This window comes from Carassius gibelio, chromosome B18, assembly GCF_023724105.1.
Source record: "Carassius gibelio isolate Cgi1373 ecotype wild population from Czech Republic chromosome B18, carGib1.2-hapl.c, whole genome shotgun sequence".
Classification (NCBI taxonomy): domain Eukaryota; kingdom Metazoa; phylum Chordata; class Actinopteri; order Cypriniformes; family Cyprinidae; genus Carassius; species Carassius gibelio.
Window position 1 is genome coordinate 19,514,318 of NC_068413.1, and position 24,880 is coordinate 19,539,197.

At 40.0% G+C, this 24,880-nt stretch overlaps 1 protein-coding gene across 3 annotated transcripts in view; it reads left to right on the forward strand.

The window, feature by feature from the left end:
* Window positions 1-24,880, forward strand: part of sphkap (SPHK1 interactor, AKAP domain containing) — a 53,046-nt gene that overhangs the window by 14,698 nt on the left and 13,468 nt on the right. For all 3 annotated transcript variants that reach the window (XM_052581954.1, XM_052581955.1, XM_052581956.1), the window contains exons 4-7: window positions 17,989-18,048; window positions 19,572-19,709; window positions 19,806-20,064; window positions 21,407-24,755. In XM_052581954.1, the coding sequence (XP_052437914.1) occupies window positions 17,989-18,048; window positions 19,572-19,709; window positions 19,806-20,064; window positions 21,407-24,755 (3,806 nt within the window). The remainder of the gene's footprint in view (window positions 1-17,988; window positions 18,049-19,571; window positions 19,710-19,805; window positions 20,065-21,406; window positions 24,756-24,880) is intronic.

Sequence of the window (24,880 nt, forward strand, 5' to 3'; positions counted from 1 at the left end):
TGTAATCTAATACTTTTCTCCTATCTTCATACTCTGTACAGCAATTAACTTGTGCTTTGATCTCAGCTGGACATAGAGGAATCGTGCATCCACAAAACCAGCATGTGAGAAATTATGTTGCCATTCATTCTAATTTAGATTATTAGTTGTCACTTAGCAGACAGCTTCTTGTAAAGGAAGAGGACATAATGCTAATTGCACAGCCAGTTCCTCGGGAAGCAGCCTGTTGTTTGGTGTGTTTCTCAAGAGAAGGACTAAGTTAAATGATTTAAGAAGCCTCCAGTTTCTGGGTCACTCATTCCTGGGATTAAATGTACATCCATTTCATTAGTAAATCAGAAAATAATCCCCTAGGATAAAACCCTCCCAGTAATGTTTTTCTCTGATTAAATTCAGTTTGATTATGATGTGTATGTTGTAAGTGATGATGTGGGTTTGGTCGAGAGGCAGGGGTCAGCGGCAGGATGGGGTTAGTTAGGAGGCCATGTCAGATTACCATGGAAACAGAATGACATAATTGATAGCTTCAGTCTGTAATTAAACAAGTTGATTTTGTGAGTGTGCAAATGTGGACAATGGGCTAGTTGCATATCTCCGCCATCTTGGATTTCCGGTCTTGCGAGTGTGTGCAAAGATACTTCCAGTTGTGCTAAACGCCAGTGCAGAGAACTGGAGAAATCCAAATATTAACTTCTATATGTTTACAGGATTTATAATATCACTTCAAATGCAAATAAGATATACACTGCTATTATTACTATACTATAAATGTAAAATGGCCAGTGGATTTGGAACTTGTGTATGATTGGGTCTGGTGAATAAATTATATTCACTAATGTTCCTTACTTTTCACGAAATTAATATGACATATTTTATTATTTTACACAGTTAACTAATACATGACTAATTTTAATATCTGTTTTATCTGATAATTAATGCAAAAAGAATAACAATATACATACGCTGCTCATAGACAGATAATGATTTATGCTGCAGATCTTTCACAAAACAAATAAACATTGATAAAAACACACATGAATGCAAACAGTGATATTTTAATTAATGCAAACCTACCATAATTACATTACGTTTAATTGTATAGTTACAGTTATAAATTATGTTATCAAATAAAGTTAATAAAACGTGCTTTATCAGAAATCTCTGTGAGTCTCGTTTGACAGTCAGAATCCTTTTTCTTACATAACAGTCAGAACAAAATCATCTCTTCGAAAATGTAAAGTATTGCATATTTGAGTGGTTTGTGTTTGAAAGAAGAAATCCCTGTGGACTAATCAACCTGATGCTGACGCTGATCCACATAATCAACAGAAAAATAAAGCAATCTCCCCGTTGTATCTTGATGAATTTCCACACAGAGGTACACAAAAATGTAGGGAGGATGTTTCATCGTGTTTTTAATATACAACTATGCTGTTAAATTTGAAAATCATTAATTATATACATCCAGCCAAGTTTCGTAGGTAAATTTCCCTTTACAGTAAATGTGAGCGTAGTAAGACCGGAAGTAAGTATGCACACACTCGCGTCGCTGAAGCTCATTGGCGCCATCTTGTGCACCGAGCCCATAGCTAAGAAAATAAAGAATGTGTGAAAGTTCTCAGTCTTTGGCTTCTCACATCTTCCCTTTCACTTGTTTAATATCTTGATCCTTTATCTCATTGTAACGCAGTTCGTAAGTCGGGAAGGAGGAGGCAGGAACTAGCGCACAAAAATAAACCTTTAATGATCAAATAAACACAAAACAGTGTGACAGCCAGTCGCGGATGACTGCCACACACAAATAAAAACCAAAACCCAAATTAAAACCCAGGCCTGGTCCTCTCTTATCCTTCATTGTTGTAACTCCTCTTTTTAACCTTCCGGAGCTCCTCCATGGGACTCGAGACCGGTGAGTGGCGCAGGTGTCACTCATTTCCAATTTCTCCGTTCCCATGGCTCTCGGCCCCGCCCCACTCGTCACATACCCCCATCACCACTCGCTGGCCGGGGAGTACCCACGAGACTGCACTTTACTCCCCCCCTCCCCCTCTGGGGGAACCGATCAGAGTGGCCGCGGGTACCTGGGGGTAAGGACAGACAGACGAGGTGGGAGAAAATGAGACGGAAAGATGAGGAGCAACAGAGATGAGAGATGCCATAGAGGAAAGAAGAGAGAAAACAAAAAAATCTTGTTCCGGTTCCCAGACACACTGCCGCTTGGCCTTCGACCAGCTGGGTGAACTCTTCTGCGGTGCCGGGTGGTGGCACTGGACGGCCCTCGGTGGACGACATTACACTCCTCCACCGCCCGGTGGATGGCGACGGCTCCTCCGGTTTTAGGCAGCCAGCAGGAGTCCCCCGTTCCCTGCTCCTCCCCATTATGGCGGACAGCACCAGGCCCCAGCCTCCAGGCGAACGGTGGTGACTCCTGTGCTCCCTCACGGACGACAGCTGTCCCTCCACATCTCGGGCGGCCAGCAGCGAGCTTGTCCGTCCCCCGGCAACTCACTCCAGCCCACCGCCTCGAGTGTCCACAGCGGCAGACTCCTTCGCCCTGCTCAATGGCACCGCGGATTCACCATGGCTGCAAGGGATCTTCAGCAGTGTGTCTCTCCTTCCTCCCGGGATTCGGCAGCAGTGTATCGCAGTTCGTAAGTCGGGAAGAAGGAGGCGGGAACCAGCTCACATGTAAATAAAAGTTTAATGATAAACACAAAACAGAGCAAAAACAACTTGCAAATAACTGCTGTGCACAAACAAAGGCCAAAAACCAAATTAAAACCCAGACCTGGTCCTCTCTCGTCCTTCATTGTTGTAACTCTTCTTTTTATCCTTCTGGAGCTCCTCCGTGGGACTCGAGACTGGTGAGACTCGAGACCCATTTATAATTACTTCACCACCCCACTCGTCACTCTCATCTCATCTCATTATATCTCATCTCATCTTCTGTCTTCCTGTCTCTTTCTCTCATCCCTTCTCCTCTCTTCTCATCTCATTTGTCTCCTCACATCTCTTCTTGTTTCCTCTTCTATAACTTTTTTCTGTCTTTCATTGTCATTTCTTGCCTCTTCTCTTCATGTCTGTTCTTCTCATTCTTGTCTCATCGCCTTGTCTTGTCTTTTGTCTTTTCATCTGTTCTCATTGTCTTTTTCTCACCTGTTCTCATCTCTTCTCTTCTTGTCGTTTCTCATCTCATATCTTCTTAACTCCATGTCTCATTCTTCTCATCTATGGTCTTGTCTATCTCTACTTGTCTCTTCTCATCATCTCCTTGACTTGTCACTTCTCTTCTCAGGTGTCTTCTTGTCTCTTTTCGTCTTAAATTGTCTCATTTTCCATTCTTTTCTCACCTCATCTCTTCTCATCTCCTCTCTTCTTGTCTCCTTGCCTAGTCTCTTCTCTTCTTGTCTCCTTGCATGTCCTCTTGTATCTTATTGTCTTCTCTACACCTCTCTACAAAGTTAAGGAATTTGAAAACAAACATAAAGTATAGATGACAAAGTATTTTTCTCACAAGTAAATAAATATTTAATAAAAATATAATTAAAAAGGAAGTAACCACTGTAACCAACAGGGCACTCAGTATTCTGGGAAGTTTGTGTGCATTGGGAATCATATTTTTCAAATAAAGCCAAAGTAACACTCATTTTACATACAGCACACAGTGAAAATTACAGTAATATAACAGTGGGCGAATGCATAAAGCACAGCATAATTTGAAAATGTTAAGTTTAAAGCATTCAATTAACACGGGCCGAACTTCACACATCATGCTGGATAAAAATGCACACTTCACAAGATCTCACAGCTGGATTCGACTAAGTTTGCAAGGTTTGTGAAATTAAATGTTCATTAGTCATTCAAAGATTTGTTTAAATTATATAAATGTGTATTTACTTAATTCTGATGGCAAACGAGATAGTATTATAATGTTTGCCTTTCTATTACTAATAATATAAAAGCAATTGTTATAATACTTTTTGTATATTCTATCTGATTATTAGGCAGACTACTATTTGTATTAGACAGATCTGTTAATTACAACAGTAAACGAGAGAGAGAGTGAGCACTGTGTGCGCTCAGGCCCTACGTTTCTCAGCACCATCAAAATAAAAGTCCCACCTTGAACATATCGGCCAAGCATAAAAACGTATTGACAAATGCCAATATTTGAAAAATGGCAAATATTAGCCGATACATCAGCCGGGGCGGTCAACCCCCACTTTCAACCTCTTTTTATCTCTTGTCTCTTCACTTGCTTCTTCTGTTTGTCTCTTTTTGTCTCATCTCACCTCAATTAATCTGTTCTCTTTTCTTCTTGTTTTTCATCCCATCTCAATTAATCGGTTATCATCTCTTCTCTTCTTGTCTCTCATCTCGTGCCGTCTGGTCTCATTGCAACAGAAGGCTTGTACAGAGCCAGGGAGGTTATGTAATGCCCTGAGAGACAGACAGAGGGTTTGTGGAGGGCACTGCATGTAGTGTGCCATGACAGAGAGCATGTGCATGTGTTTACAAATGGACTATATGAATAGACCCAACAATTTTACAGATATTGCCAGAAAATCACTTTACGTCTACCATACTTCAGCAGACTTGGCAGGGCTCCAGATTGCAGCCAAATTTTTTTCTGATGCTGCAACTTATTTTTGTGAGCAGTCAGACACAACAGTGCTGCGAGAACCATTGAGAAGCATCTGAATTCTGCAGAGAAATCTCTCAATAAAAAATTTTAAATTGAGTTTTCACTCAATATCCTGTTAATCTTGAGTACCTATAGAGTAGTACTGCATCCTTCATAACTCCAAAAAGTCTTTATTTTTATTATATTTATAAGAGAAAGATAGTCTGTACCGATTTTTCCCGGAAAAACACGAGTGGCTGGAGGCGTGACGTGTGGGCGGAGCTAAAGAATCACGAGCACCAGTAGGCTTTTGAGTTGAGAGCATGTGGAAGCTGTGACACAGATCCAGAGGCTGAAATTTAACAAGAGCAGCATCAGCAAAGGCGTCTCTGTGTGGTATGTACTGAAACTGTATATATTTGCTTAGCGGTTTTGGAAAATGACTAAGTTCCACTTTATGTCGTCTTTTTTTTTTTTTTTTTTTTTTTTTTTTTAAGCTGTACATGTGGAAAGTGCAGTTTGATGACAACATCGCATGTTGTTTACTTGATGTGTTTACGCGTCGATAGCTCAGTTAACAACACAGAGATATTTGAAGCAGTTTTACTCACCGCATGCGGTTCCAACACACGATCGTGACCCTTTTTCGTTGGGACTGCATTATCCTTAAGAAATAAACTATGTGCAAATCCAGCGTCAAACTGGGCCTTGTTTGTAAAACAAGCATCTTCGAAATGCAGGGAACAAACACAAACACTTGCACAACTCCGTTGATGCTCTGTAAAAATAAACTCCATCCACTGGTCCCTTAATGCTGTTTCTCTTTTGGTAATCTGTGCAGGGTTGTCTTGCCCTGGCAACCAAAAACACACTCCTTTTGTGACTTTTCGCAATGCTCTCGCTCTGTGCTCAGCCTCTCAGTGCTCTGCTATACGGGAGCGCGCACTCTTCCGGCAGAAGTGCCTCAGGACCCATAAAAGGAAATTCCGCTCCATCATACATCACACAGAGCCATACTCGAAAAAAACTTTCCGAAACTTGTGACAAACCGGAAGAGGTTTTTTTGGAACAAAAATACTCCTTCAAACTTACAACTTAATTTTTTAAACTTTGTCCATGTTTAGCATGGGAATCCAACTCTTTAACAGTGTAAAGAACTCAGTATATATGAAATAGCATTTCACCCCCCCCCCTTTAATGCAAAACAATACAGTCTTGAGGTCTTGAGCCTTCATTTTGCCAATTATAAGCTATATTGTCATTTGCCTGGATAGCCCACAGTCATCTACTGGATGTAAAATGCTCTACAGTACATTTTGACATATCAGAATGTTAAGTTCTACTTCTGTAGTTATTTTGGTTAAAGTAACTCAAAAGAAATACAGGAGTCATGTAACGCATTATAATTCTGAAACCGTATTATTGTGGGGTAAGGAATTACTTTTAAATGACAGTAACAAGTAATCTATAATGTATTACAGTTTGGAAGTAACTTGCACAACACTGCCAATAAGGTGGCATCCATTTCATAATTTCAGTTCAAATTATAATTTACACTGAAAACGTTATTAGTACATACTGTTTTATAATGTATTATATTAAAGGTTCAGATACTTTCCACTATCTGCAATAAGTAACTTGCACAACACTGCCAATAAGGTGGCATCCATTTCATAATTTCAGTTCAAATTATAATTTACACTGAAAACGTTATTAGTACATACTGTTTTATAATGTATTATATTAAAGGTTCAGATACTTTCCACTATCTGCAATATAAATAGCAGAAAATACTGCAATTTTAACATAGTGTAAATAGAATCTAACGCTATCTGCACTGAAAAAAATACTGCTATCTTCACTTAATGTAAATAGCATCTATCGCTAAGAAAATATGCTGTTTACACTTAGTGCAAATAGTCGTTGGCAAAAAAAAATTTCTTTGAGGCCTAATTCTAATGTAAGTAAAAGGTATTTTTGCTTGAACAGTCATAATTTAGGTTTACATGACATTCAATCTTCTCTCTGTCCATTTATGATTTACAAGTTGTTAATCTCTGCTATGCTGTAACTAGACCATCTGGACCCATAACCCATCTTTCTCCATTGATGACCTTTAAAAATTAGCTGTTTTTTTTAAATGATCCTTCCAATTCTTTTTAACCCTTTAAGGCACAGATGGCTTTGATTGTGCAGGCAGGTGGTCAATGGACATTTTTGATGTGGTTTCTCCTGGTGTAGTTTCTTGCTTGGCTTAAATGGTGCAGATCATTGCATTTGACTTTGTGTGTTGATTAGTATAACCTATATCTGAAATATTCTCAGTTGTGGAGACTTGCATGTATACAGATTAGAATTCATTAGCACTCTTGTTTTGTCTGAAATATGAATCTCCATATATAACACCTTGCACACTACAAATACTCCTAGAAACATTTTTGTTAAACATAGAATGCTTATTGTCAATTTAGTTATGCATTTTGAAATATGCAAGTGGTTACTGCATTACCACACTTCACCTGTAAATGTAGTGGCTCCTGTGCAAAACCATTTAGTTTTCATTATTAAATTGTAATATTTCAATAGGTGTAGCATAATTTTTTATGTATAAGTTCTCACTCTGAAACATTCAAACGTTCTAAAACACCATTCAAAACCCAGCCTAGTTCAGCTGGTAAGCAGATCCACGGTAACAGTGTGCAACTTTGGAGAGAAAATACAACTACAGCATCACTTCCTGTGCTCATTTTTCCTTGCCCTAAGCAACAATCAAAAATTTAATGGTATGGAAAGATTCCTCTTTAAATAAAACTTTAAAACAAAATGAGATGCGAGAAAAGAACAGCCAGTTTCTCACAATGATATCTGCGACAGAATGTCAAGAAAATGACGGGATTTCTAAGGGTTTTAAGATGGGGCTTTAACTGATTAATGGCTGCTGGCAGATCTTGCCTTCAGGATGTGACAGCCGTGCGTGGTCAAAACCACAGGCACAGATGTGAATGTGCTTCCTCACTGGGTGCCTAGTGAACCAAGGCTGGAGTCCTCAGGCGACACTCACACAGACAAACACACACACACATGTATGTCAAAACCCACGAGAACCTGAGCACTCTGTGACGAAATGGTCTGTCAACGTGCTCTGAAAACTTCAAATGACAGAACACATCACAGATTTGCCACTGGACAAGAGTGTGTCTGCTTTTTCTCTACTTCCATGCCCCATTTAGAGGCTTAGTGGATGTGAAAGCGCAGATCAGTGTGTGTGAACCCACTCAGTCGGAAATGATAAAGAGCACGTCTGCTCTGTTCCAGTAGTGCAATATGGCAACATCTCAAAACAACATCTTTCCACTCCCATGATCCCCAGCTTTGTTCTTTTATCCGCTTCTCTCCGTCCCTTTCCATTATTTTCATTACTCTCTCTCTATCTCAGTGGTGTAGCGAGCGGCGAGGTGGCAGTGCGTCCCAGCGGAGATAATTTTTAGCCCTGGTGGTGAGTGTCTGCCGTCTCCCCTCTGATGATAATGGGTGAAATGAGTTTGTCCTTGGCAAGGACGACGCTCAGTCAGCTCTGTCCTTCCATCCCTTTCTCGATATCTCATTCCCACAAATTCCTCCCCCACTCTTTCTCTGTCTCCCTCCTCTTTTTCAAGCTTGTTTTTCTCTCTTTCCCATCTGTCTTGCCGTCTCCCACTCCAGTGAAGAGTGAAACGTTCTAAGTTGTGAGCTGACCTCTCTAACCCAGCAATTTTGAGGGTTTGTGCAGTTTGTGCGTAAGTGAGACAGTGACAGATCATCTGAACTAGGGTTCTCATATCATCAAAATTTCAGTGATAAAATTATGGGCAGAGAAATGGATTGCAAGCAATAGAACCAAGATACAACTAAACAATGCTTTAGGTATTTAATAGCAGTATGAAATTTAAAGAAGAAATCAAATGTTCGAAACCATTACCTGAATTACTGGTGTAGCCTTTACTGTTTATTATTAAGTAAAAAAAAATAGTTATATATTAACGCTTAAAAGTTTGGGGTCTTAAAAGTCTTATCTAACTAGTTACTATCCCAGAGTTTGAGAAGTAGTATAAAGATTAAAGCTGCTGATGTTTTCCATGTTTTTTGTTTGTTTGTTTGTTTGTATGTTTTTCTATTGTTGCTTAAATACACAATAATCCTGCAGGTATTTTAGTCTTTGTGTCCCATTGCAAATTATTTTTAACATACTGAACATGCATAAATAATCATTAGGCACATTTAGCAAAAATATTGATGTCAGAGATGCATAATGATCATCCTTATGTTGTATGTGTCATAAATTCAATGTATAAATGGATGTGTTTTGGTATACATTATTTGATAATTTACAAATTATTTTATATAAAAATTAAAATATGAAATATCTAAATAAATGATTATATCTGAATAAATGATTCTTACAGAGTTGGGAGATATTGACATTGTTTTACCTTCATCAGTAACTTGAAGATGATGTCAGAGATTCAGAATTATCATTATAATGTGAGAAGAAAAAAAAAGAAATATCTATATATATATATATATATATAGAGAGAGAGAGAGAGAGTAAGCAGAAAAAAAAATTATATTTAGTTAATATGTACACACACTGTGTGACCTACACTCTTCCATGACCATGTGTGCTTGATGAATAATAGATAAAAAGATGACGTGTCACATGATGTCAGCGATCCAGACATACACGTGAGAGCAGTGGCACCTGATCTGGAAGTGCAGATTGGAGGAATGGACCAGTAAAATTAATAGTTTTAGAACAGAAGTCAATAAAGGCTGTTATTGCATTCATCCAGTAGACAAATTAATATGTGTTGGTTTTGAGTTGGGATGTTAATTAGCACACAATTTATATGGGGCTGAAAAAATAAATTATTCTCACAGCAGGCAGAATAAGTTTGGGACTCCTTAACAGATATTGTTTTCCCTTCTTCAGTATCTTAATTATTAAAGTTTGGAGTTTCTGAAGGCAAACAGAGCCAGTGATTTCATCAGTTCATTAGAACAGCACAAATATTACACAGGGGGGAAATAACTGAGAGGCTTTAAAGTTCATGATTCTACTTTTTAAATTTGCCATAGTTTTGTAAAGTTTTAACCATGATAAACACATGCATTCTCATGCATACTAATTACTATAGTTAGAGATAACGTCTCGGTTACATACGTAACCCTCGCTCCCTGATGGAAGGAATGTAGATGTTATGTCAAACTAAATATGGTGTCTCACCTGGAAGGCCAATCATTTCTGAGTTTAACAGAAAACGCCAATGAAAATTGGTTAGAGGATTTTGCATAACTGAGCCATTCCCCATGCATACAGGTGTAAATAGGCGACAGGTACATCCACTCATACAGGGTTAACGCAGAGGACCTGAGAACTTGTCCCGGCAAAAGCGAATGGTTCAAGGCTGTGGCATGGGGACATAACGTCTTCATTCCCTCTATCAGGGAACGAGGGTTAAATACGAAACCGAGACATTCCCTGTCTGTCAGTCACTACGAGTTTTGCTGAACAACATATGGGGTCCATAGAAAATGCCACAACCTGAAACCATCACAACTCTGTGGTGCTGCAATTGTTGACAAGTGTCACAAAAGCTATGCTAAGTTTGTTACCTTCCCAAAGCCTAAGCGCAAATTCATTGACCCTGGTACCGAAGGGGACCAAAAGGGGTGAGTACATCGCTGCTGGAGAAGGCCATGCTGCTGTTCCAGTCACAAAAAGTTTTTGGAAGGGATTTTAACTTTCAGTGAAAGATTGCTTAAAATCTTTCCTCTTAGTTCTTTCAGCTTGGCAGAACAATGGGGAAGCGAGCCTTAGGGAAAATGTCACTGTGGAGACCACATCCTACCCGTAGGGAGGTGACGTGGAGATACTGATATGGACTGACCCAGGGGGCAGTACTACATATGGAATAGGTCTCTGAGGCAGGTCCTACCTTAGAGTAGAGATGAAACAGTTGCCAGAAGAGACTGACAGAGCGGGTATGTCAATGGAAGACATGGGGGTTTACCCTTTTACACATATGGGATTACCCTTAGGGAATCAAGCAATATGGACACCTAGACCAGTACAGGAGCTGACCGAGACTTCGGGCATGCTAACAACAGTACTGGGCCTGGTGTCACACTGCTCCACCAAGTGCTGGAGGATGCTCGACCAGGGTATGCCAACCGAGGAACTCTACCGGGAGAAGAAAGGCACTCGCATCCCCGTGTGAGGTGGAATGGTAGAGCAAGTGTGATACCGAGCCAGTTCTTCTTGCTAATTACTTGTTACCCAACACACAGGAAGAAACCAGCTCTACACGAAGATTGCAAAACCTTGTAAAAGGTGTTAGGTGTCACCCAGCCCGCAGCTTGACAGATGTCTGCCAGAGAGGCGCCATGCACCAGCACATAGGAGGAGGCAACACTCAGTGTGAAGTGAGACCTCACCCCCAGGGAGCACGGTTCTCCTTGGGAATGTTACGCCAAGGCGATGGTATCCATTATCCAGTGGGCCAACCTCTGCTTGGAGACAGCCTTTCCTTTCTGCTGACCTCTAAAGCAGACCAGGAGCTGCTCAGAGTGTCTCTGGGAGCAGTCCAGGTATATGTGAAGCACTCCTACGGGACACAGTAACGCCAAAGCAGGATCTGCCTCCTCGGCGGGCAGTGCTTGCAGGTTCACCACCTGGTCTATGAAGGGAGTGGTGGGAACCTTGGGCACATATCCAGGCTGGGTCTGAGAGTAGGCCAGCCCGAACAACTCTGACCAAGCATCTCCGGGGGTCTTCTCGGTGAGAAGAACACCAATTCGTGAACAGACTTCAAAGCATAGGTCTGCCTCATAAAGGGAGCTCTAGCCTGAGTCATGGTATCTACCACCACTGGTGGCAGATCACTAAGGTTTGCCAGTTCCCATCCAGAAGCCACACGTGGAGGTCCCAAAGATCTGGAACCGGGTGCCATATGGTGCCCTCCTCAGGGGGATGCGCCAGGGAGTGGCTGTCACGTAGAGCATGTGTTCCAAAAACCAGGTCCTGGTGGGCCAGTAAGGTGCAACCAACATGACCTGTTCCTCATCCTCCCTGACCTTGTGCAGTGTCTGTACAAGCAGGCTCACTGGGGGAAGTGCATACTTGCGTAGGCAAGCAAACAGGTCTATCTGGGCTTCTCCAAATCGACTCCAGATAAGGTGGGGAAGGAATCGCCGTTCCCCGGGTAAAGTGATGGATCAAAAAGAAGAAAATGCAACATTGAAACGAATTAATCCCTGTTTCATATTGATTTACAGGTCTGAAATCACCCTTAGTTTAACTACACATGCATGGTAAATGTTGGGTATAAACGGTTTTTTAAAAACACTTTCAAATCTATGTTGGCGCCTGTTTTATCTTGCCTTCTGCTATCTGGAGTGTCGGGGGGTTAAAATTTGCTTAAGTATAAAAATCACAGGATTGAAACCTTGACCATTCCCAACGTTCTGTGCATTCCTCTATGTATTTATTCATAAAACATTCTGGACAATATGATTATACTTGAGGGTGAGGAGGAGTTAAGTAATCATGTTAATCACATATTATAACATATAAATCCATTCCATGGAATTACACAGATATTTTCCCAAAGTCAGCCTAGAAAATCCACAATAAAAAAACTGCAGATTTCATTTGGGTCTGGTAATAGTTTTTTTTTATAATGGGATTTGCACAGCCAGAAATCATCTTATTTGGTGAATTTAGTAGATTAGACTATTAGAAACACATTAATCCTGTATAGTAGGATGCTTAAAAAAGATAACAATGTAATTGCATGTAAGTTCTAAACGCATCAAAACACAAATATATTAAGCTTTGATCTTGGAGTGATATATCGTAAATTAAAGCAAATTAAAGTTCCCAGGGGTGTATGAAAAAACTCCAGTAATTATGGTGGATAAACAAGGCAGTTTATGAAAACATAAAGAAAGTCTCATTGGATAAATAAGCCTGAGTAAAGTGGTAGTATGTTGCTTATGCATGTTTTGTGACACTTTCAATGTTAGTAAAATGTCCAGTGAGTGACACTAAAAATGTGTTCCATTTAATCCGATGGATGTGAATTTGTCAAGGTATTATTATGTTGGTTGTTGTAAGTACTGTGTCGGTTTGAGTTTTAATGTTAAAGAGCCACACAGATGGGAAATCAAAAATTACCTGTATTACAGTGTATGATGTAGCTGTCCATCAGTGTAAACAATGTGCAAAGTGATTAAACCAAAAAGTACACGATTTATAAAGTTATTGGCTTCTAAAGTAAGGAGTCGACTCTGAATCGCTGAAACGAGATGTTATAGGTTTCAAATCTTTTGCCCATCTCTATGTACATCACTAGGAACACTTTGCATAATAATCTCCGCCTACCATCTTGGGAGAAACGGAACTCTGACCTGCCCCACCCCCCACACAGACGATCTGGTTGGTTTGATAGCATCATGTCAAGGAGACAGTGTGTTTTTAATTGTAAAGGCAAGTTTGTTTTATTTTCACTGCCAAAGAATGAAGATCAGAAGAACCAATGGCTAAAATTCATTTTCACCACAATACCAGAACAGAACATTTCACTGATGACTGCTTTTCTAATCTCGGTGAGTACAAGGCGGGATTTTCAAAGCGTTTGGCCATAAAAGAGGGTTCATTACCAACTTTATTTAGAACAACGAGCATCTCCGAATCACAACGTGAAGTATGATTATGAAGTTATGTGTCTGTTTTCTCCCGAGCGTCTTATCAGTATGTGTGCTGTCTGCAGCCTTTCTCTGCGCTGATCTTCATTTACAAACACATCATTAAAATGAAGTGTAACTCCATGAATACTCAACGAAGAGATATGAGAGAGAAATCTATAGAAAGCTTGACATGTGTACTTTAAAACTAAACAAGTGCTGCCGAAAACAGATATTCTGCGATAAAGTAATCCATATGAAAACAATGCGATGTCTGTTTTTCATGTCTCCCTTCGTTATATCTAATGTGACCACGCCCCCGCACTGAACGCGCTATTCAGATTCAAACTTAAGCGCGCGGCTTGAATACACCCACACAGAAGAAAAAGCAGCGAGACTGTTCAAGTTTTTTATTTTACTGTTTGCTTCGCGGTGATAGGAATAAGACATAATTCACCCCAAAAAGATGCTAACGCATTGTTTACCGTGAAGTTGTGTGCGGAACAACCAATCAAAACTATGTCAGTTGACCAATCAGAACACAGTATGCTACCGAAAGGTGGGGTTTAAGGAAATTTAATCTTTTGAACAGCTTTGCGCGAACCGTTTGGGGATCTCTGAGAATTGAGGTAATTTCAAAATGATATTTTGACAAAATGACAATGTTTTTTAACCTTGGATGGATTTAAACCTAATGTACAGGACTTATAAACAGTTATAGGAAGCTTAGAATTTTCATCTTACTGGCTCTTTAAGTGAGTGAAATTATAATAACATGAAAATAATGCACCACCTACATTAAATCCTACTCTAAGCCTAACCATATCAAAGCAAACTTGAGATAAAAACTCAACCATGCCATTTTTTCTTTTTTCTTCAAATATTTGGTCGCTTTTATTTTCACTTGACTTATACCCAACCACATCAGTAGTGTAATGCTGTACCAGGTGCCCTAATGGCCAATTTTACTACATTGTAAATACCATACATACGGAGTTAATTACGTGATGCAAGGAACCATATGAAAATGAATCTGTATTAATCAATAATCTGCCCCTTTAAAGGTGTCATGACATGGATTTTTTTTTATATGTTCCTTGAGGTTTACTTGTAATGTTAATCAAGTTTTTTGCACACAAAAAAACAAATAAATATGTGGAAAAAATATATATTTTCAACCCTCATTCTGAACCTTTCTCTAAAATGACCTGTTTTAAAGGGGTCGTGTCCTTTAAGGCTTCTCAGTTAATAGTAATAGTTAATCGTAATTTACTTTGGTTTGTTATGCAGCTGCAGTCAGATCAAGTACCACTTTATCTTTCAACAAATGTTTCATTGTGAACTCTCCATGACACTGTGTCTCGTTTACAAAACAAAATGCTCCGATCAATCCTCTGACACCATACGAGATACCATTAAAAATAAACTATCCACTTGTTCCTTATGCTGGGATCCTTTTGATATTTGTACAAAGACTCGAACAAGCTGTTTGAACCAAACGAGGCAAAAGCAATGTTCTTTCACTTCATTTGTCCTGTTGACAGACTCAAGCATAAATCAAGTGAATATACCATTATCACATTATGAACAGAAGACATCAATGGAAAGTTCTCACCATGATACACAAACAAATGTGTGGTGCGTGTGTGCGTGCGTGTGTGTGTGTGTGTGTGTGAGAGAGAGAGAGAGACAGAGAGAGAGCATCAAGTATGTGGTGTTTTGTGGTAAACTGAAGTAAATGATTCATAACCATAACAAAGTCACTTTAAGCATCCATCTAAACCTTAAGGCCTTTAGCAACCTACTCTACTAGTCATTCTGTAACTATATATCACATTATATTCATATGAAACATTTTTTTTCACTCTTCTGTGATGCAATATGTTTGTTGTCATTTCCAGAATGAGAAGTTGTGTTCAGAATGTTCTGATCAGGTTATTTTAGTATTACTTACATTTACAATTACATTTAGTCATTTAGCAGACACTTTTATCCAACGCGACTAAAAATGAGGACAAAGGAAGCAATTAAAACCAACAAAAAAACAATAGTATACAAGTGCTAAAACAAGTCTCAGTTAGCTTAACACAGTACACATAGATAAAATTATAGTTTTAATTACCAAAAATAACCCTGGTTCAGAGATTACAGTTTATTATTATTGGTACTAAAGTAAGGATCACTGTTATTTTTTCTATTTCTTGGATTTGTAACTTATGGACATATGGGTCAAATCAGGGTCAAAAAGGACCTTATTGCCAACATAACTAGGCATAAATATTTTTCCAAACATGATTTTGCATTATATTTGTAAAAAAAAAAAAAAAAAAAAAAAAAAAAAGGCTTAAATCCTTATAAAAATGATTATTTGGTTGTTTTTCCTTGTATGTTAATGACAAACAGCAGCCATTGTGTTACTTGCTGCATCATATACGAGCTAATTTCCTTTCTGCAAATGGTACCTAGCAACTACTCAGAACACTCTAACAGTCACAAAGCAAGGTCTTAGCAACCATTCAGAATGATCATAAGCCAGGGCTTTAATATCATGGCAGCATCTTTTGTAAGCACAATGCATATAAAAAAAAATCTAATGAGACCTACCATTTATTTTAAGAATGCACATTATGTATTTTTATTTATTTATTTGTTTACTAGCCATGTGTGTCAGAAAAAGGCAGTGACATTAATGGTGCCACCTGACAGCTGAGACGCAGCGCAAGATCAGTTTCTTATGTGAATATGACAATTATGGCCGTTACTCTCTCTTTCTCTCTCTCTCTCTCTCTCTCTCTGTCCATCACCTTTCAAATGGAACAGCATTTACTACACAGAGCCATAGTTTACAGACAAGCAATATCGCGTTCATTATCAAAGGCGATACATGGGTAGATTGGAGATGCTCATGACAATCAAATTTAAATATTTGCACAGCCCTAAACTGGGTATATAAACCCTTCTGGATGCACTAGATCATTTACTGTTGTATTAAGTCCTAGCAGCTGGAATAAGAGAGATGAAGTGCTATGTCTGTGGTACCTGAGGGTGGAATCCATCCTTGCTCAGAGAATCCTACAGATTCCAAAGACATTTGTGACCCTACACAAAATCAGTCTTAAGTGTCAATCTTTCGAAATTGAGATTCATACATCCTCTTAAAGCGGAATAAATAAGCTCTCCATTGATGTATGGATTATTAGGATCGGACCAGTATTTGGCCGATATACAACTTTTTGAAAATCTGGAATCTGAGGGTACGTACAAAAAAATCTAAATACTGAGAAAATCACCTTTGAATTTGTACAAATGCATTCTTAGCAATGCATATTACTAATCAAAAATTAAGTTTTGATATATTTACAGTAGGAAATTGACAAAATATCTTCATGGAACATGATCTTTACCTAATATCCTAATGATTTTTGGCATAAAAGAAAAATCTATCATTTTGACCCATAGTGTTTTTTTGTTGTTGTTGTTGTTGTTTTGTTTTTGTTTTTTTTTGGCTATTGCTAAAAATATACCCCAGTGACTTAAGACTGGTTTTGTGGTCCAGGGTCACATTTGTCACTAATGTGATCTTAAATGCCTTAAGTGAAGAGTGAAAGAAGAGCTCTTTCACTCACAAACACACACACACATCCACAAGGACAAATTTGAAGCAAACATGCAACTAGCAACATGATATGCTTTTAAGATACATATGAGTCATCAGAATCAGTAAGGTTAGTAATATGATGGCAAGTGAATAGAATGATGTGAGATGAACGCAGATGAAAAATAGAGTGAAAAAGCTTTGCTTAACAGTAAAGAGTGATAAATAAGTGATAAGTGCTGTTCAAGTGTGTAAACATTAGAGAAAGAGACAAAGGTTGTTATATGCAATTGCTTAAAGTTGCCCAACCTTGTGGCATTCTAAACCTGTATGCTTTTTTAGTCAGTGGAACACAAAAGAAAAAATAAATTTCCAGATCATAGTGACACAAACCTGACAAAAGCACCATAAAATTACCATAAAATTGGTCCATGTGAGTCGTGCACTGTATTCCAAGTCTTCTGAAGCGCAACAGTAGCTTTGTGAGAGGAAAAGACTAACATTTAATGAAGTATTTCACCCAAGATGGGCTTTAATCAAACTTGGCTATCTATGCAGCAGTTTATTTTAAATCAGTGTTACATGACCATGTACAAAAACATGGATGTTTCATTTGTAGTTATAACGAAAACCATTGAGCTCACAAAAAATTATTTTGTGTTATCCAGTGGACCATTTTTCTGACAAATGTGCAAATAACATAGCTATACAATACACATTTTGCATTTACATATACTACTGACGTTGTAAGAAAAACAAAACTGGTTGAAAATCTGTGAACATTATTCATTACATTCAGTGCAAATGTGGCACTTATAGGCAACGCTGCAGGAGATTTGACATGTTGTAAAAGAAAGTGTTGAATATGCGGAATGAAGAATGACATTTGATAGCTGTGACAGATGAGAAGATTTTCAGTGCTGCTATTGTATGTGCTCCTGTGTCTATTTTTGGTACACTGTGTTTGTGCACTAAAGCACATGTACAGAGACTTTACATTTCTGGTATGTGCTTATTTTTTTATGCTCAGCCTCTCTCTTTCCAGATCTGCTTCGTGAACCTTGACAGACATACTGCTGAACGGCATGACGACAGCTATGTTAAGGTGGGCTGAGATTATCCTTCCTTTCTTTAAAGATGATGAAGATGTAGGTTTGATTCCCAGGGAATGCATATATTGCTATGAAAAAAAACTTTGCTTGCTGTGGATGAAAGCATCTGCAAATTTTTAGACAATAACTATTAAATAGTCTTGTGTTTTGTCATTCTCAGTAAACTTTTTCATTAATATCCAAATAAATATCCATTTCCCTCTACTAGGGGTGTAATCGTTAACGAAATTCACGGTTTGGTTTGATATGACACGGTGGTGTCAAGGTTCGGTTCGGGACAGTACGGGGGTAATTGGTTACATCGCAATGTTGGAAATGTTTCTGTTTTAAACTATGAAAGTGGGCCAATGGATATCACACACAAGCAACATGCAAACTTTGCGCAATAGTTATGCCTGTAGATTTCTTAATCTCAGTCAATTCACTATATGCAGAAAGTGAAAGTAAAAACAGAGTGACTGATTAATGACGGAGCTTTCGCCATCTGACCAATGAGCGAAAATGAGACCAATCTACTTCAGCATAGGCTGATAATGGCATATATAACTGTTTTAATTTATTCCTTTAATATTTTGAATATTGCATAGTGAAAAAACATGACAAGAAACATATTTCGTGATAAACGTTTTTCAAAGTCGGTGCTTGAAATAAAAGCTTTTTATTTAATTATTTTTTAGTGATGACTGAAGTCAATGCTGTTCCTACACTTCTGGGGTCCTACGCAGCTCTATAATTCATTTTATAGATTTGTTTTTAAAACATTTTAACTGAGGAAGAAATATATAACCATAATCTTTTGTTATCCTTCCAGCACATCAGTTATTTGGAAATTATTGCTAGTCAAATTAATTGTAATTTTAATTGAATAATATAAGTTACTTCATAGTAATAATAACAGACCTAATAAAAATAAGAATATAACAGGCCTACATTAATTTAAAATGCCAAATATCTTAATATTGCCAACAATTGATGTTTTTGACAATGTCTCTGGTTATCATCTAAACAAGATCATCGTCTTTAGATGCACCCCAGCAAGGGGAGGTTATTGCAGGGTCTTTTGCAGTGCATGCCCTGCGTGCCCATCCGCTAACGTTACGCCACTAGAAGATAGCAAGTTGCTTGTTACGTTGATTGAGCAGCCTTGTTGGGTGCAGTGCCACTGAGAACATTATATTTCACACACTTTAAACTGTTTTATTTTCCAAATGTAATAGGATTAGTCCAACAAATCTAATCGTTTGGTTCGTAATGCGTGCCAAACTGAAAGCCTTGTATCAAACGATTCAATATGAATACGTGTATCGTTGCACCCCTACCCTCCACCCTTCTTATTTCTAATTCATTTAAAGTTAATAACAAATATAAGAATGTCTTTCATCATTTCCTAAGCGTGCAACATAAACAATGTTTCATCTAATTAAAAGGGAAATTAGAAACAATACAAATTACCAAGATAATGCAAGCAAAGACCCAAATTTATGTGACTTGAATATTAGCATAAATTTCCCCATAGAAACTGGCCTCAGTGTGCCCAGAGCTGCCACGGTTAATTGAGTCTCTCGGAGTGCGGCAACCCAAAGAAAATGAGATTCTGCTTCTCAGCAGCCTAGAGTCACCGGACTCCTGCCAGCATGACCCCAGCCACCCACAGGTAGGAAATGAATACAGACCGGAACATCTGACATAATTTTACAGCTTACAGTCTGCCTGGTTGAACTGTGTTTGTGTTTATGTATGTGTATCTCAGAGGCAGAAAACAGCGGATGTCTGTCTGGTGCATTGCTCCTGTGGGCGCCGCCCAACCCAAACCAACAGTGTCATTTTTGAGATCAACAAATTCCTGATTGGACTACAGTCAGGGCAAGAGAGACAGAGGCATGGCCGATTGGCTGGTCAGCGGGCTACTGAAGATGACACCAATCGCTCTGTGTCATCGATAGAAGAAGACTTCCTCACTGCCTCTGAACAGCTTGGGGAAGACAGTGAGGATGACCCATTCAGAAATGGTAAACACTGCATCCATCTACCAGAAATCCAATTCCACCCAGAAATCCAGTCATTGTAGTTCCATATCTTATCTTTTGTGTAGTATTTTCTTTGTCCTTGCTGCTCATATGTAATGAGAAAACTCAACTTTAGGCCAGCTCTGGCACTTTCACTGCACCTTCCCTCCTGTCCACCTTTGAATAGACAGAAAATTGCTTGAATTGTGGATTAAAGAGCATTCAGCCATTTACGTTTTCTCAGGTTCTGTGAGCCTGCTCCGATAAGAGTGGCTCTATTTGGCAGTGTTTCCACGCCAAGTCTATTTCTTAGTTTAGTAACACAAAGTATCCCTAGTCGGTACCAATGAGATTATGGTTTTCAAAACAACTTGGGCATGTCACATAAATGTGCATCCATAAAAAAGCAAATAAATAAAGTCTTTAGTTTTGCTTTTGGGAATAATTTGGATTTCCACCTTTAGTCTAGGTTGCACTGTTTATAATAATCTGAACTGCAATCTGCTATAGTTATTAGATACAAAGTAACCAAGCAACAGCATGGATGCACAAGGACATAGAGCAGTGAAACAATTAATTCATTTCAGTCTATGTTAATAAGTATGTGTGTGACAGAGAAAGAGAGACAAATGGGAAGAATAACTAAACATGGTATGAAGGTTGTTTTGGGGAATATGCCATGGAAGGCTTCTTAACAAAGAAGCACTGTCTCCAAATGTTTTGTGAATTTTCTTTGTACATGTCTGAATGCTTGTTTGTCTTTAGCTTAGTAACATTATTCTGTGCTACTGCTTTGGCCTCTAACAGTAAGCCAAACTTATGAATGTCTACATGTGGCGACACTCGCCCCTAGTTTTATATTAAAGAGACAAGATAAACTGGGCTCTGCTGGGCTAATCTATAATTAATATCTCATATGAAATTAGAAGTAACACTGTGTGAAGGTTATGCTGTCCCTCAGAGACAATACAATATTCATAATCATATCAGCCCAGATATAGATCTGCATTTGTATGGTCTTGGTTATGGAAAAGGAAAAATGGATACAAATACAACAGTGTGCTATGGATAGCTCTGACTGGACCCTCACTATATCCATTGGACGTAGCAGGCGACAGAAGAAGATAAATCTTGAAACTTTTTACCTCCTTTCTCAGTTTTGTCCCTTATTTTCATCTCCTTCTCCATATCTCTGACTTGGCTTGTCAGTGGGCTTCATTTACATGTGTATTAAATTTGACTTTTTGTATAGGATTATGCAGATGCCTGGCTTTAATCTATTTCCTCTCTCTGTGCCCCCACACCATTTCTCAACCAACCCTGCAACATGTCTTTCTTTCTCCAGATTCTGAGATTTCTATCATGCCCGAGTCAGTTAAGATGTTGAGAGCAGCCCACGCTCAAAGAAGGAGTGAAATAGAGAGAGAGGATAGTGAGGACTCCGAGACCCTCTGCACCTCTTCCAACTCCCAAAAGCTTTCAAGAACATATTCCGCCCCCTCAAGAGGCCCATCTGCTACCCCCAAAAAAGTCAGTCGTCACACCAGCGAGTCAGCTGGTCACTATGCTACCAATCTGGCTGAGTCAGTCCTGCAGGATGCTTTTATTCATTTGTCACAAGATGAACCTTCTTTTGTCACAGAGGCAGCAGTGAGTGTGTCCACCACCTCGCAGAACTCAAGTGATATAAGCCATTCCAGTGAGGAGCCACTGAGGGCTCGAGCCTGCTCTTTTGAACTTCCTAAAATCGTAATTGTCCAGAGTCCTGACAACAGTGAGGAGGTAACAGAGTGGCCAGAAGCTCGGTCACATGGGACATCAGTGCAGGATAATGGAAATAGGACCAAAACAATAAACAACTCAGCAATTGGACACGCCACCAAGCCAGTGGAAATAGCTTTGGCATGTGCTGCGAGTGTCATTGGTACCATTACCACCCCTCAGGTCACTGAACAACTCACACTGGAGTCAGGAGAAGAAGATGAGTGTGAGCATAAAGAAAAAGAGAGTGAGACCGAACAAGGGGAGTATTCATTTTCCTCTGCAGTATGTGGAATGTCTCAGGTCGCTGGAGCCGTAGCCGCTGTAGATCTAGCAGATGACTCTGGGGATAGTGATGACTCAACAGACGTCTACTCTGCCTCTATCGGACTTCTGTCAGTTGCCCAAGCTTCAACTGCAGTGCCTCTCCACTGTAGCATTGCAGAGGGCACCAGCGTCGAGGCTTTCAGAGCCAATGTTGCTGAAGTTCTCCTCAGGGAAGCTTCAGCTGTACTCACCCACAGACAAAGTTACTCAAGCATTGCAAACTTCCTTGAGACCACACATAACAAAATAGTGGATGGTATCACAATTCCAAGAAGGCCCTATCAGGAACAACAGGATCTTGATAACTTTACCCAGGAAATATCAGATAATATCTTTCAGTATGCCCTTGAAAAGGCTGAAAAGAGAAAAGAGCTTGAGGGTCCTGGCAAAGATGCCCCAAACATCGAGGGTTTCCTCTTGGATTGTGTGAATAATTTGATCTTTGATATCTTATGTGTAACATCAAGGAAAATCAGTGACATTTCAAACTGTAACATGGGATCATATGACAGGCATGAAGGCAGCATCACCTTTAGGGAGTATGAGGCTGATACCAAGTCTGGAAGAGAAGCATTGAGCCAATTACATTATTTGATCGAGCCAAACCAGGCTTATAATCATGGCGAGAGGCGAAGCAGTGTGGAGAAGTTGTCTGCTCTCATAGGGAAGAGAGAGAGAGAGCAAAAGCAAGTACAGGAAGAGAGGGAAAGTGAGCCAAAACTGAAAGAAACCTACAGACTTACTCTGAACAGAGTGACAGCCACTGTGGTCAAAGGGCAGTCTGACTTGGGCAGGAGTGACAAGAACACGGACTCTGTGCTCCCTTCAGCTGAAAGCTCACCACTTCACATCCCACGAGGGAGAGCAGGAGGAGAGAGTGAGACCAGGCAGCACTCTGTATCGTCCTCTTCGGGAGCTCTTGTGGCACTTAAAATGGATTCATGCGAGTCCAAAACTCCTGTCACATGCTTTGCTGATGACTTGGCAACCACGGTGGTCTCCATGGCTACAGAGCTGGCAGCAATATGCCTGGAGAACTCCAGCGGAAAGCAGCCATGGTTCTGCGCCTTAAAGGGTGGTTCGGAAGGTCCAGAGGGACTGCTTCTGCCCTGCCGCACAGCCGCAGCCCTCCGCCGGAAAGAGACACAAAATGGCAACGCAGTCACCAAGAAACACAGACCTCCACGTCTCAGTGAAATCAAACGTAAAACTGAAGAACAGCCCGAGCTCATGGAGCGCCTGGTCAACCGTGTCGTGGATGAAACTGTCAATCTAGATGAACCTACCACTTCTGATCCATTTGCTCTCTTTGCATCAGAGGTCACAGCCAGGATAATGAACTGCCCAGAATTGAGTGTGGTGGACACTTCCAAACCTGGCCAGTCATCTCGCAGCCGCCTGCAGTGTGAGAGATGGAGCAGCAGGGGCAAAGCGTCAAGCTACGAGAGCATTCCAGAGGAGGACGCAGATCCCTCCGGGACAGCAAACACTTTGGGACCGGTAAACAGGCTTGGGCATAATTTAAGCAGAGGTAGCTCTATCTCCAAGCAATCCAGCTGTGAGAGCATTACGGATGAGTTTTCTCGGTTCATGGTGAACCAGATGGAGACAGAAGGTCGAGGGTTTGACCTTCTGCTGGACTACTATGCTGGGAAAAATGCCAGCAGCATCCTTGCAGCAGCTGTTCAGCAAGCAGCCAGTAAAAAAAATGGACACCTCAATGTGCGCACATCATCTTGTCTCTCTAAGCAGTCTAGCACTGAGAGTATCACTGAGGAGTTTTATCGCTTCATGCTAAAAGACATGGACAAGGAGAACAAGGACTACAGTATGACCAAGACCAAAGAGTGGAGTAATAGCCTATTACCCCCATCCCCTAGAACCCCATTTTGTATCCGTCAGTCTTCTGTTCCTGACAGGCGATCCTCAGATTCCAGACTAACTGTAAACTCACCCATCAAGGCCAATTCATTCGATGGATTTGCTCGAAATGTACATGGAGATTCACTCAACATCTATCCAACCAACTCTGTGTCGTCAACAGGACTCTGCAAGTCTGATTCATGCTTGTATAAGCGTGGCCAAACAGACCAAATCACAGACATGCTGATTCATGAAACCTGGGCCAGCTCTATCGAGTCTCTAATGCGCAAGAATAAGATAATAGCGGAGCCCTCAGAGGACAGTGTTGAGCTTGATTCAGCAGATTCGCAGCCACATGTACAACTCTTTGCTAACCGTCTAGCAGCAGACATCGTAGAGAGTGGCAAGTCCCTGCTTGGAGGCCAGCAGGATGGCATTGTTGCTGCTTGTCGGCCACAAGTTACGGTTGGAGAAAGGCGGTACGGCTTTAAGCATTCTCGTCGTGACAATAGTGGAAACCGGCCAAGTGTAGAGCATCTGGAAAATTGCGGTAGCTCTCAAAGTTCGTCCTGTGTAAGGCAAGCGTGGCGTGGACAGAGGGAGGTACCCTTGATCCACATTGAACCTGATCAAAGAGAAGAGGCCTCAGAAGATAGAGGGAGGGTTGGGCCCCACCACACAGAAGCATCCCATCAGATCCATCCACAAAGTGGCAAAGAGAGTGAGACAGCAACCAGAAGCAGGTACATAAATCACCCACATCATTTGTTTCAGAGGCTAAGCATTTGTTTCTATGAAGTCAGACTTGTGCTGATGAATTAATATTTATTAAGTAATGAAGGGAAGGAAGCACAAAATTAGTTGTTTT